We start from the raw sequence: 14,507 nt of genomic DNA, 5'->3' as shown, positions 1-14,507 counted from the left end.
CTGCTTTTGCATCAGTAAGGGCATTAAAAGATATTCTCAACACCCTCACCTACAGCTCAAAACCTATAGAAATGCAGTCATCTCAGAGGCTTATATTCCCTTACCAGAAGAAGGAATGACAGCACTATGCAGTGTTATTTCTTTGGGAAAGTCAAAATTTCAGACAGCACAAGGACAGAGTCTGTTGTTTGCTAGGCAGCATCAGCCCACTTCATTGCAAATCAGTCTTCAACAACCTCCAGCTGTATGTCTTTAACACACAACAAAACAGCAATGCTTTCAAGTGCATGAAGCTCTTTTCTGTTTTCTCCTTTTACACAAATATTCACAATGGTTCTTTCTCTATCGTTCCAAGAAATAAACATATTATATGCTTGTCATGTTACATGAGCCCTATTAAACCCTAGAGTGAGGTTTAAACCTCCACACCAGGAATCAAGCATAACATGACCTAAAATATTTTGACCATGGAAGGACTTATTTTAAAACTTTCTGGTAAGAGTCAAAAACCAATATTAAAATCAACTATTGCCATTAAAGATTGGACAATGCTTTGCTAGAGTAACAGCTTGAATCTCGGGTAATTATAATTCAAATGATTGTATTCTGCTTACTCAAATTCCTTTAGCAGCTTCAAATTTGTAATAAACTGCATTGCACTGCTGTGTACTATTAAATATCACAACCATCCAGGTAGTACACTGTAATAAATTACTAGATGAAATGATTGTGTGTATATTCTTAACTTTCTTCTATACACTGCTTTTTACCTCATATAGATAAATATGTCATTTCATAGTTCTTTCAGACAGAAATAATGCCATCAAATTTAAATCAGAAACATGTAACAATTTGGGGAAAATAATCTTCTTAGAATAATCTCCCTCTCCATAGAGGTGAATCATCTAGGGTCAGTCTCCTGACATATCCTCAAAGCTGACAGGAGACAGGAATCTGCACTTCAGCAACTACATCTCTGGGTTAAAAGTTCAGCTAAAAACTATGTCTACAGGCAAGAAACTCCAACAAGGTTAATTACTGCAAACTGACTTGTACTGTATCACTGAATATTTTTTGTGTTATTGATGGATTCTGTCCCATGTGTGGAAGAGATCTTCCTGTTTTGGAAATTGATAGAAACGATTGATTTTAGACTTGTAAATAATACACTGTAAAGAGTAACTTTGTAGAGTACCTGTATAGAGTTCAATACATCCTAACTTAAATGTCAGAACATAAATCTAACCTTTTACCACAAACAGGTTTATCGCAAATCTGTGTTAAAATATTCCATGTAGCACTCGAAAGTAACTTTCAACTAATAACACAGGAAACTTAAAGCTGACTGCTTGTATATTGAGAAACACCTTAACTTACATAAATATGCATACCCAGTTAAATAACATAAAGGAAGTTTTATATTAGAGACACAAAAATCTTTATTTAAAGAAATACCAACAATCATCCCTATTCAGCTTTTTGTACTAGACCACAGCTTTCCTTCTCTCTAAGTATCTGGATTGCTTTACAAGGTTATTGCCATAAAAATAGGCTTAATTTCTCTTACTCCTTCAGAAGAACCGACTTCTGTGGAAATAATGAAACAGAAAGAAGAACTACCTTCCACCTAAAATATTTCATTTTCACCCTAATTAAGTTGTCATTTACCCCCATTCATCTTCCCTTCTGTGCACTAGATATAAAATGCAGTTAAAACAAACAACTTGCAGTAGCTCAAACTTACGTATTTGCTCTGTGGTGCCCTCCTGTCATCCTGAAGGAGTAACATCAACTTTTAAAACACATCAACCTCTCTTTGAAACAACAAAGAAACACATCCTACTTCACACCAGTGGAGACTCTCACTTCAATTTCTCAGACTGAGCTTTCTTCTCAATTTCTTTCTAAGTAGGTCTCTGAAAAAGAAAAGCCTGAAAAAGTTTGGGCCTGTCTTATACTGCAACACCTGGCACAGTGTAGATATGCACTGAGGTCTAACACTACACCCAAATTCCAGTGAGAGTGGAATGCAAATGTAGGGCCTCTGCATGAAGGAGATCGGCCCATCAGATTTCTGTATTATGCTATCATTCCAATGCAGCAATAAATCTTAAGCGTGGTAGAAAATAAGATTTTCTTTGCACAAACAGCCACCTCCCTTACAACATCCTGTTAACAATTCTTTTCCCATTCTATCAAAAAACGAGCACACAAAAATAAGAACAAGAAAGGTAATACAGCAAAATAAGAAAATAAAGAGATTTTTTGCAAATCCATTGGCTTGGTCTAGTCAAAATTTGGGATTACGGTTGGCAGCTTGTAGCAATGGTAGATGTTTCTTATTCTGTGCCGGCTGTTGCAAGACGCAGCATATCTGCTGCAGTAACAGGCTGACAAGAGACATAAATAGCAGAACTGCCTTAGCTTTATTTGGAATTACAGCTGAATCTTTGCCAAGTTCCTCCCCATACTCCCCCTAAAAAAAATAAATAAATAAAAATAAATAAAAATAAACTAGTCTATAAAAACAGATTCTATAAGCACAGGTGTTGAGAAACAGAAAGAGATAATGTTTTTAAAAAGAACAGAGGAAAAAACCCACAACCTATGAATTAAAAAACAAAGTCTGAGAAATAGAAGTGTCAGAGTATTAAGAAAAATGAGTGATTCACTGAAAAAGATATGGAATGGTAATAAACTTGAAGGAAAGTACAAAGCAAAATAAACCCCTTCTTTCTGTGTTTCCTTTGCAGAACTACATATGCTTTAATCTGCTTCCACGTTTTAACAGCATGGGTCACTCAAGTCCTTTTTGTCTGGATTATATAAAGACCAACAAAGAGCTCAGCTCATCAAACTTCTGATATCTGCACTCTCGCAGATTACAAACAGTATTATACTACTCTTAAAACAAGGACTTTTCATCATTACTTCAGTCAAGAGACTGCAAAACAATTTCTTAATTTTTAACAAACTTTAGGACAGATGAGATCCTCAGCACTGAGGAACTTGTAGACAGGGAATATAGTTTGAAAATGACTGCAGAATCTCAGACAGGAATAGAGTTGGTATATCTCAACCTAACAGTCTCACAAATAACACTAGAATTAAGATGCCAAAACAACTCTATCATTCCATTTTATCTTCTCAACTTTCCCAACTCTGCCAAAAAGCACAAACTCACTTCTAGTGACACTTTTAAAGGATGAACTTTCCCTTTATAACCAAACCTTTCTGTATCTCTCCACTGGTGAAGTATCTCACATCTTCCCCTGAGCATGTGGTACAGAGCATTTAGATAATATACAACAATCCAAAACAGAAGATGCATTCCATTTATTTTTATTACTTGAAATCAAAACTATTCATCTTTCTCATAACTGTATTGCTACAAAAAAGACAAATCTAAAAGCAAAGTTCTCAAGAACACACTAAGTCACAAAATTTGAGTGTTTTGTTCTGTTTTTAAATGTTTGCAAAACCGGTAATAAGGTCATGAAATCTCTGGGAACATAGAGGACTAGATGGCTTAAGCTCTGCTGAAGTCCACATTGCCAGCATTCCTATCCTGTTGGCTTTGAGCCTTCAAATGTGCTTAGCCAGTTATAAACAGCAGACATAAGAAGTTAGGTAGAATTCAGACCACTCAAATCTTGACTAGGTCTGCATTACCTTCCGCCCAGACCTAAATACTTTTGCTACAAGTAACAGAAACCAGCCAGTTCCAAGACAGTCAAGCAGACAGGTCAGATTTGCTGCAGAATGTTGCTACTCATTCAAGATGCAATGCCACAGTCACTTCACATTATGCAATTAAAACAGCAGGCCTGCATGACGACATGCCTGCCAGATGACAAGCAATGGAATTCCAGAGGCATCTAGTCAGCCTCGTACTGAACCTGAGGAAAAAAACAGTGATCACAGTTTGTATAGGGAGCAGTAATGTGAGAGAGAAGAGATGAAATACCAAAATAATTTTTTTTCTTATATATAAAAAAAAACAGAACCATCACAATAGCAGTCTTTGTAGTGTAGTCAGCATCGCATTTGAGGCCAGAGAAGCAGAAAGCATCTCAGTGTGCAATAAGATTGTGGTATAGGAATGACAGTTCTGGTTTATTAGGAATGAGGGAAAAGTTCTGGCAATGATACAACTGATGCAAAGAGGGGTGAAAATCCAAATAAAATCCAATAAATCCAAAACCGGGATGCTAGCTTAAAAAAAAAAAAAAAATCAAACCTGGGGAAAAAACTTCAATGAATATTTTTAAAAGGGCTAACACACAAAACTTGTAACTTACGTTAAAAATAAAGCTATTAAACTGTATGTTTTTCAGGAAAAGTGATATCTTACATGGCTAGAACTAAAGTAATTATCTTCTAAAAGGCCCTAGAAACTTCAGAATATTGACTGAACTCGTTATTTTTGTACCAGCTGTTGCTGAACCAGCTGCTTCCATAAATACAATTATTCTCTAATTAAAATATTTAAGATACCTCAGTAAAGCAGCAGATAAAGAAAAAAAGTGGTATCAGTTTTTAAGAAACAAAGAGAACTTTGCTTTTCAAAAATTCTTAATTTCACAAATGAAACAATTCATCTATACAGTTCTCTGTTCATTTTTCAGTGACTTGTAAAACATAATTAAAGGACGATTTCTTTTCCTGTAGATAAAACTTTATGTCTCTGAGCATACGTGTGTGCGCATATCTGTACATATATCCAAAGACCTAAGTATACTTGAATATATAGAGAACACATGTCAACAGAAGAAAATGTAGCCTTATTAAAAGCCAGCAGGTTCACATCCCACAGACCTCATTCCGAGGAGTTCTTCAGAGACTCCTTGATTGTTGGTTTGTTTAAGGCAGACCTCTGAAGGCACTGTCTACTTCCCCTTGTTTCAGGGTCACCGCCAGGCCGGCGAGGCCTCTGCCAAACACCGGGGAGCACGCGGACGCTGTCCGCCCCTCCCAGCTGGCGACTCCGGCACCAGCTGGCCTGGCTACCCCTCAGGATCCGCGCCGAGAGGCCCCCGCCGCCCGCGCTCCCCGGAGCGGCGGGGCTCCGAGCGCCCCGCCGCCGCTCGAAAGCCCGCTCCTCTCGGACGCACCCGAGCCAGGTAGTTACCAGAGGACTCTCAGAGGCGCCGGGCACCAGCAGCAGCTGGCGGGGAGGCTGCCCGGCGCACCTGAGAAGGGCATCGAGACGCCTTCCCGCCGCGGCACCCCCACGCTCCCGTCGGTTGCGGCGCTCCCCTGCTGAGGCGGGCCGGGCGAGCGCTCGGCGCGGGAGTCGCCGGCTGGGGGTGCGCTGCGGCCGGCCGGCCCGCCCCCGCGCCCTCTCCGCCGCCTCCGCTGCGGCGCGGCGCCTCAGCAGCCCGGGGACCGGCCGCAGCAGGCCAGGGCGCAGGCCGCGGAGCCCGGGCCGGCGCCGGGTCCTAGAGACCGCGGGCCGCGGCAGCGGAGAGGGCGCGTCCGCAGGCGGGATTCAACGCTGCGAGAACAAGGCTTGGCTCGGTCGCGCCGCCCGTGTCCGTGGAGGTTCGCGAGGCTGACATGAAGGACTGCCAGAATATATCTAAAAGAAAAAAAAAAAAAAAAGTCGGAAAAGTGCTAAACCACACCTGACTCAGCCTGCTGTTTTCCTGTGGCTCCTGTTGCTCCCATGAGCCCTCCCTCTAGGCTGCCGGGCAGGGACCTCGCTGCCGTTGGCCGGCAGCAGCGCCTGATGCTTCCCTCTGCTCCACGGGGAAAAAGGAGCCGCGAGGAGCGAGGCGCAACGAGTTGTCGGTATGCTGCGGAGAACTGCACTGTCTCGGGGAGGAAGTCAAACCATGAAAGCTGGAAGGGACAAAAAGTGGGTGCTTGGCTAATGATCGTCCTAAAACATAGAAGACTTTTCAGACCAAAACAGAAGTGCTTGAGTTGGAGTTTGGATGATGCAGAGAGTTTGTGACTGGAACATGAAAATTTGGGTGCCTGTCCAGGGCAGGTGGGAGCCTGCCAGAACAGTTCCGTGACTGCCGGACGCATCCCCATGTATGAGCAGCGCTCTCCTGGCACTCCACCCCCACATGAGACAAGAAGGACCCGCAGACTGCATGTCGGTAGGCTTACAGTTGCCATGAGGCTTCTTTGGGTGATATATGCGGTAACAGGAGAGCTGGGAGTACCAGAGCTTAAAAAGCCCGTGAAGCTTCTAGTGCTCGGAGGGGCACAGGGCGCCCCGCAGCAGCCATGTCGCGGCAGGCCGGGAGAGATGGGCTCTGTCTCCGATGCACCCCTGCTGCCGAGCTACGGCCCTGTTCGTGGGTGGGGCGGTCGACACAGTGCGGGTCAGGCTGGGCTGGGCTGGGGGTACCGGCATGGGAAGGGTGGGTAGGACGTGTGCCGTACGATGTGGGCTGTTCGCTCCGGCACAGAGCGCGAGCAGCCATGGGGGGCTTGGCACCCTTCTCACTCTCTCTGTCATTTGCAGCCGGGGAGCCACGGGCAGCCCCTGCCACAGAGGAGGTGCCCACGAGCCCAGGCATGCAGCAGGTGGAGGCCGTGAGGGAGTGCCCCGCGACCACCACCCGTGGGTGGAGGCCTCAAGGCAGCCAGCATAGCTGCGGGGCCCTCCCACCGGTGCTGCCCTGCCTTGGTCGTGGGCGGCTCCACTCCACTGCCCCGGGGCTGTGTGTCTGGGCGCCTCTGGTTGCAGCTACTTGGAAGGGCCTTTCTGCATCACACTGGCTCCATGTTTCCAGGAGCAACCAGGCCAGGCTGTGACCTTGCTGTCCGCCCTGGCTCCATGCAGGTTTCAGCCCCGATGGTTTCACTTTCTCCCTCAGGCCTCCCGAGTCCACATCTCTTTTGCACCGACTTCATCTTTGTCTCGCTGTTCTGTTCCCCCGGCTGGACTCTTTATTATGAAACGATCCTGTTCCCACATGTGGTCTGGTGGGAGCCGCTCTGTAGGCCCAGCTCATTCCCATCCTCTTGTTGGGAAGGCACCGGGTTATCTGTCCTGCTGCCTGGGAGAAGCAGGCGCTGCACTGGATGACGAGGAACTGCTATGGGAACAAGCTGGCACCGGGGTTGCGCTGCTTCCAGCTGGGCTCCACCAAAGAGAAGACATGGCATCCAAGGATGGAGAGTCATTAAAAAAATATTTTTTTGTACATTTCAGATAAACACAGTTCACCTTGGTGTGTTGGTCATTATTGGTCGCTCTATTTTTTTAAATTCTTCCCTTGCTCTTTTGGTTTCCTGGTTTTCTTTTCTGTGTTTTAGCAGCATTTTTTCCCTCTGTTGTATTTTTACTCACGTTTTGTTTTCTCCCCACATCTGCTTGAGTTCCCCTGCCCTTGGCTGGTCCCCCCCCTCTGTTTCCACTATGCTATTTCATGCTTAATTTTCCTGTTGTCTGTCTTTCTGTATTTTTATTAGTTGATTCTTTTTGCTGTATTTGGATGTTGGGGGCTGGGGTTTGGGGTTAGGGGTATGGGGCTTTGGTTTCAGGGTTTTGGAGGGTTTGGGTTGCTGGATTTGGATTTGGGGTTTGAGGCTTTGGGTTAGGAATTTGGAGTTGAGTTTTGGGTCAGGGGTTCAACTTTGAGGTTGGCAGCTTTGTGTTAGAGGTTTGGGGTTCAGTATTTGGGGGTATGGGTCGGGTTACAGTTTTGGGGTTAGGGGCTTCTGATGAATGGTTTGGGGTTAGTTGTTTGGGATCAGTGAGCTAGGGTGACAGGTTAGGAGTTTGGAGTTTTGAACTAGGGTTTTCGGCATTGGGGTGTCAGGCTTTGGGTATGGAGATTTTGGGGTTTGGGGCTACAGCTTAGTGGCTTGGGGTTTGAGGTTAGAAGATACGGGGTTGGCTCTGGAGTTTTGAGTTAGTGGGTTATAATTACAAGTTCAGAGTTTTGCCTTAGTGAGCTGGAGCTTTGAAGAAAACTGGAGGTTTATTTTACAAGCTCAGAGACACAATGGGAATAAAATACATGTATAGTATGTTAAGGCACAAACAGTACTGAGGAACAGTTTCATGAACAAGTAGATCAGTTGACTTGGAGTTTAACTGCTGCAGACCAAAGAAGGAATCCAAAGATGAGAAGGAATGGATACTAGGGCTGGCTGGAAGACAGCAAATCATTATAGACTATCATAATATATCACATGTAGGAGCCCAGGAAGCTCTAAAAATTGAGTGCAAGGAGTTTCATGCGGCCACATACAAAGCAAGAACTGAGCACGTAAGTTTTGAAACAAGAAGTGAGCACTTTGAGTCCATCCCTCTGCCTCTTCCTGCCCCATCCCTCTTCACCTCCCTCCATCTGGCTGCTTGTGCATCTGTTCTATCCAGCTCTCCATCCCTCTTTTACTCTGCTGCTTCCTGTCCCTCTGTCTGGCCCTCCATCCCTATCCTTCCTTTGTTTTCCCCTTTGTGCCCCATCGCTCTGTCCTGCTCTCCATCTCTCTGTCCTGCTCTCCATCCCTCTCTTCCTCTCTCAGTCCCTCTGTCTGGCTCCCTGTCCTTCTATCTGCTTCTCCATCTCTCTTTTACCATCCCTCTCCCTCTCTCTTTCCCTCCCTCTCTCTTTCCCTCCCTCTCTCTTTCCCTCCCTCTCTCTTTCCCTCCCTCTCTCTTTCCCTCCCTCTCTCTTTCCCTCCCTTCACTGGGCTCTCCATCTGTCTTTTTCTTTCCCACTCCCTCCATCTGTCTCTCCATCCCTTTGAGCATCTCTCCATCCATTTACTCTCCCCATCACGCTCTCTGGCTGCTCCTTGCTCTATCTGGCTACTGGTCCCTCTTTTCCTCTCTCCATCCCTCTGCCTGCCTCTCCATCCTCTTTCTCTCCCTATCGCTCTGTCTGGCTCCCCATCCCTCTGCCTCTACATCCATCCTTTCTTCTCTTTCACTCCCCATTCCATTGTTTGGACCCTGCCGCTCTGTTCGGCTGTGTCCCTCTCTTCTTGCTGTGCCTCTATCTGCATCTCCATCCCTCTCTTTCCCGTTCCATCTCTCTGTCTGTCTCCCCATCACTCTTTTCCTTGCTCCCTCTCTCTGTCCAGCTCTCCTTCCCTCTTTCCCTCTATTCCTCTGTCCACATCTACATCCCTCTTCTCTCTTTTGCTCCCTGGCCCTCTGTCCAGCGCTCCATCTCTCTTCTCTTTCTGTTGCTATCATCCTTTCCCCTCCCTTTGTCCAGCCTTCCCATACCTCTCTCAGACTCTCCATCCCTCTTTTCCTCTCTTCCACTCCCCGTCTCTCTGTCTGGCTCTCCATCCTTCTCTTTTACTCCTCGTCATGCTACCTGGCCCACAGTCCCTTTGTCTGGCTCCTTGTCCCTCTCTTTATTTCTCTATCCCTCTCTTTCCCTTTTCATTCCTGTCTTCAGCCCTCCCCTACCATCCCTCTCTTTGGCCCCTGTATGGGAAAGTGCGGAAGAATGTCGAGGAGATAGGTGATGGAAGCTAGCCAGACCGTTCTGTGGGAAAAGGAGCATCAACAGGACATGTTGACCCATAGCCATGTAGCTGGGCCTATGCCAGTGTGGTGTGCACCTGGGCTTTGACTCAAGATTAGCGATGAGCTCAATGTGCCCACTGCGCATGTGTATAGTACACAAAAACCACATATAGTGCCCCCCCCGGCATTCCTCGCCATGGACTGACGCTCAGCGGTGCCAGGGACTCTCCCGCTCCTTTATTGCCTCGATCGGGAAATCACTGGGGAATCCCCGCTCAGACACAGAGGTAATAAACGCTCAGCATTGGCTTTAGTGTGCCTTGTGTTTGTGTATCTGTTCCTGCCGGGAGTCCAGGCATCACCCCCGCTGGACCCTTACAGCCCCCATTTCCCCCTTGCCTTTATGGCTGAGGTTCTCTCCCAAAGCAGCCAGTATGTGCACCCTTGCTTTTGCAGACACAGATGGCCTGGAAGTGCGGGGAGGTGAGCTGGCCCTCGAGCAGGATTTTGGCATGAAGTCCCCAGGGGGTTGTCCCTGTGTAGCACACGTGCCTGAGGGTGTTGGTAAGTCACAGGAAGATAACAAGTGGCTGTCAGTTACAGAGCTGTTTCTTTGCCTTTACTGAAGCAAATCAATTTACAGATTGGCTTTCACATTTAGAGACAAACCTTTCCTCAGGTCCTGCAGGGGTTTCACGACATGCCTACAGTAACACATGGTCAGTCAGAGAAGTGTTAGAATGATTGTTTGCACAGAATAAAGAAAAGGTGTTATCTTATGGGAAGGAGAGTGAGGACTGGCTGTCCATTTCTACCATTTTTAAATTGAACAAGCCTATAGCCCCAGAGGTAATTAGATATCTTATTTCCTGTGGCACTAATAGGAACTAATACCTAAGTATCTCTGTGACCAGGTGAAAAGGTCTGTGGCTTCTGTGCAAATCCATTTCTCTTGCAGCAGTTTGTCTTAATGTTGCAATGCGTTTGGCACTTCAGGGCGGTGCATAATTTCTACCTTTAAAATCTCATCTATAATATGCTTGCAGAGTTGCTGGGAAGGCCCTACCAGTGGCACGCGGAAAAGATGTCTTTCACTACATCCACTGGAAACACTGAGAGCCAACGGTTCAGAGTGAGTAATGGCTTGTCAAGATTTATTACCTAGCCCCATTGTCATAGCTTTTTAGCAACAGTCATACTTGAGACCAAGTGTATATTCTGTACTTGAACATTATTGTGAAAAGTGTATGTTACTGATGTTTTAAAATACGTCTATGACACTGGGGTAGCATGTGTAAAGAAGACTAAATGCTGTAATACCTCATTTTTATATTGTCCTCTTCTAGAAGAGCATTTAGAGCAGATTAAAACATTGATTGTACTGTTTTGCTTATTGAATGAAATAAGATTCTAAAAAACCTTAGTGAAGGTGAAGGGGATACAGTGGTCAGACCCTCTGGAGAAAGTATCTTATGATTTGCTGTAGGGTTTAGTACAACTTTTACCAGACAGTAGTGTCTCTATAAGTCCTGGGGAGCAGAAAGTTCTGACTTGAAGGCAAAATGTTTTGTTGTCTTAAAGTTCTTGCAGCTTGGTTGCAAGAAGGTGGCTAACAATCAAAAGTAATGATGATTCTGAGGAAATTTAAGAGACAGTATTTGGCTTTTCTAAAAGGCTGTGTACTTTCATTCCTAATACCTGTAAGTAATCAAGCCAGGTAAATGGTATATGGGAGATCAGGCCAGTAGTCTTTTTCACAGAGTAATAGCCTGCAGGCTGTGATCTCTGCTCAAAAAGCTGAGATAGTTTAGAAACTGAACTTAGCTTGTTGCCTGCAGGACTGCAAAAGATGATCAGAACACTGATATTTTTCATGCTTTAATGTGGTAGGCATACTTTGTGCAAACATTCCTTACTTGTTTAATCTTAAAAACTGGGCAGACTGTCAAGAAAACAGTGCAACTTTTCTGGCTATTTACTTTGTGTAACAATTTATAAAGATGAGAGGTTCAAAGTCCTAAAGGATTAAGACTATTTAGTGGTTGCGAATTGTCTCATTGAGAAGTATGTATTACTTTTTTTTATGTAGCCTTTGGGTAATTATGTCTGTAGAGCACTTTGGATTGTTCAAATGAAAGTTTTGCCAATTCAAGCTTCTAGCATAAGTGGTTTGAGTATACTATGTACAGCATCTGCGTGTATCACAAGGCACTTAAAAATAATGAAGGATCAGATTAGGCAATAGCAGTGAATTAGTACTGGCATTGTACAAGTAACTTTAGAATTGAACTTAATCACATAGTTCTAAAGTTTCTGAAACCGGTTTGTCCTTTATATAAATATCAGGGAATTGAGGGAATTCTCCCTCTTTTCTTTGCCACCTCTCAGAACCCTCCGTGCGTTCAGGAAGACTCTGTTAATGTGGCTGACCTGAGATAATCGTGCTGTGCACAGTGCTTAAGGAGAACGTTAACATAAAATTGCAGGCTAAGGAATAACCTTAAAAAAATACAAGGCTCAGGAAAAGCCTAAGAGAACACTGGTGGGCTATGGGAAGCCCCAGTGATGCTACTACAGAAAACAGCATGGCTTTTAGGCACCTCCTCAGAGCAGGAGAAATGACTCACTCCAGCCCATAGGACAGCGGGTGCTCTTAATTCCCACCTTGAATTACTGAAAGTGTTGTGAAAGCAGAAGGGACTAGAGATGATGCGTAGCAGGTTATGGACTATGTGTAAAGTTTCAACAAACAGCAATCCCCTCTTAAAATAGAAACAGTTTAGTCGTAGGTAATAGATGAACGTGGCTTTGAGTAACGCGAAGAGAAGCTGTTACATCAATCACCCGGAAAGCCTTGGAGAAGCAGTCCAAAGATCTGATACCCTCACGGCCTCATCAGTCTTCTTGGTTTGTTTGGCAGGGTAGTCCACCGAAGGGGGACATCTTGAAGAGACACAGCTCGACCTAGTGATCCAGTTGTTCGTTTTGGTCATCACCTGTGAGGCCAGCATCCAAGCGTAACAGGAATCTAGGAGCTGTATCAATAAGGTAATAGGTTTGAAAGAGAGACAGACAAATCAAGTGCTGTCATTCTTCCACGTAGTTAAAGACTGAGAGACTTGTTGGTTAAGCGTGTGTGTACAAGGGTTTCAGAAAGGATACTGAACAGTAACAATAATACCAAAGTGGAATAAAAATCAGGTTTCGTGGAAGATGGCGTAGCTAAGTATTAGGTGATGTGCCTGCCTGTCTAATAACCTAGCCCGAATTGCTGTATGTAGTGTTTCCAAACATTTTACCCTGTAATGTATGATGCAAAGTGGTGTATTAAGACCTTTTCTTTGAGGAAAGGAAGAAAAAAGAAGGAAAAAACAAAGCCCATGGGAAAGAGAAAAAGAACGTGCATAAATCGAAGCGTTTCATTGAAAGTGAAATGCAATTTTCTTTCTTTGTTACAGAGGTGGAACCAATGATAGCAAATGCTGACAAAGAGAAAAGCTGGACAAGCAGTTTTTTGGTGATTAATACTGAAGGGACGGGATGAAACAAGGAAGCAAAAATGCACTTTAGCGGACCCTTGATAGCACCAGAAACTGCTGCAGAAGGAGGTGTTCTGGCATGGGTAACTAAAGTAACTCTTGATAATGACTGTTAGTTATTTCGGCCTCCCGGAGGCAGCACTGAGGACTAAGTAACCCATTCCTACCCCATGGATATTGTTTGCTGTATCTGCCTTAGTTTTGCTTTGGTTGTTTCTATTTTGTTTTGTTATCATATGTGCGTATGTAGAAAGGGAAAGATGTCATATTTAATTTTTAGATTAATTGCCATGGCTGAAGTTGAAGAGACCAGAAAAACGTAAGCAAGCTGAAGTAACGATATCAAATGGAACCAACTGAGAGCTGTCTCCATCGCCCAAAAAGGGAAAGGCCCGTTCCTCCTGGTGAGGAAGGATCACCGTTAATAGCGATCGGAATAACAGATCACCAACATATAAGGTCTGAAGGTCTGTACGCATTACAAAAAGTATGCTACGTACGTATATTTCTGCGCATGTGACTTTATGTCACAGGAGTTTCTCTTATTTGGAGGGGGAGACAGCTTTAATTGGATCTGTTTCTTGCTTCTACTCTCAGTTTGTTTACATTCTGCTTTACATACTTCTCTCCAGCTTCAGCTAGGGAAATTAATCTCAAAAGAAAGTATTGCATCTTTCCCTTTTCATGTATGCATATATGATAACCAAATAGAACAAAACCCAACAAAAGCAATTTTGCCAAAGCAAAATGCAGCTAACAATATCCACAGTGTTGGAATGGATTACTTCCGTGCCGCTCCTGGGAAGCAAAAATAACAAATAATTGCTATTAATAGCGACTTTGTGATTCCTGCTAGAATGTCTCCTCCTGTTTTTGTTGACTTTAAGGGTCCAATTGGTAGCATTTTTCCTTTTCTTTTTAATTTTTCAGCTTATCTCATTATTCTTAATCAGTAATTTGGCAGTTCTCGATCTGTGCGCGTTATTGATCGATTCCATCCCTTCTTGAAAAGAAACTGACAGATTTAATCATTTAAATAAGAATTGCCACGTGTAGGTCTAGATTTTATCCTCTTTTTCTTTGTTACTTTTAAAAGAAATGCTGGGTGCAATGCACGCGTAAAATTCACGCGCTGTCGGCTTAACTTTTGGAAATGTTAAACACGCTGCTTAAGCTTTGTCTATTGAGCGTGTTAAGCGTTCTCCAATACTCATCTCTGCTGTCTTCCTTCAACGTGACTTTTATTCTGGTGCAGTCTTAATATTTTACTGGTCATTATTCACTCCCCCCAGATTCCAGCTGTGCTTACATCATCACGTGAAAATCGCAAGCAACGATACTATCATTAGGGCTAGCAGCTTCACCGTGAGTTGCTCTCCTCTGTTGTCCTTACGCCATCCCTGTAACTTAATTTAAAAAGACAAGGAACTCGGTTTAAAAAGGCAATATAACCACCACTAGGCAGTTATAATTTTGGAGGACTTTTCCCAGGCTTTAACTGTGGCTGATGAAAC

The 14,507-nt window shown here is 44.2% G+C and overlaps 1 protein-coding gene and 1 long non-coding RNA gene across 4 annotated transcripts in view; one reads left to right on the top strand and one right to left on the bottom strand.

The window, feature by feature from the left end:
• Window positions 1–5,296, bottom strand: part of GARNL3 (GTPase activating Rap/RanGAP domain like 3) — a 64,355-nt gene extending 59,059 nt beyond the window's left edge. For 2 of the 3 annotated variants that reach the window (XM_067309220.1, XM_067309221.1), the window contains exon 1: window positions 5,132–5,296. In XM_067309220.1, the coding sequence (XP_067165321.1) occupies window positions 5,132–5,205 (74 nt within the window). In that variant the 5' untranslated portion in view covers window positions 5,206–5,296. Of the gene's footprint in view, window positions 1–5,114 lie in introns of all 3 variants that reach the window. The other variant, XM_067309226.1, reaches the window with a different exon arrangement.
• A 4,670-nt stretch (window positions 5,297–9,966) lies between these two features.
• On the top strand, window positions 9,967–12,487 carry LOC136993891 (uncharacterized). Its single transcript, XR_010886154.1, has 3 exons — window positions 9,967–10,018; window positions 10,501–10,586; window positions 12,375–12,487. It is a non-coding gene; the product is annotated as an uncharacterized lncRNA (long non-coding RNA).
• The last annotated feature ends 2,020 nt before the right edge of the window (window positions 12,488–14,507 follow it).

Source organism: Apteryx mantelli, chromosome 21, assembly GCF_036417845.1.
Source record: "Apteryx mantelli isolate bAptMan1 chromosome 21, bAptMan1.hap1, whole genome shotgun sequence".
Taxonomy (NCBI): Eukaryota; Metazoa; Chordata; class Aves; order Apterygiformes; family Apterygidae; genus Apteryx; species Apteryx mantelli.
Note: the sequence above shows the minus strand (reverse complement) of the source record. Positions and strands in the feature narration are given on the sequence as shown.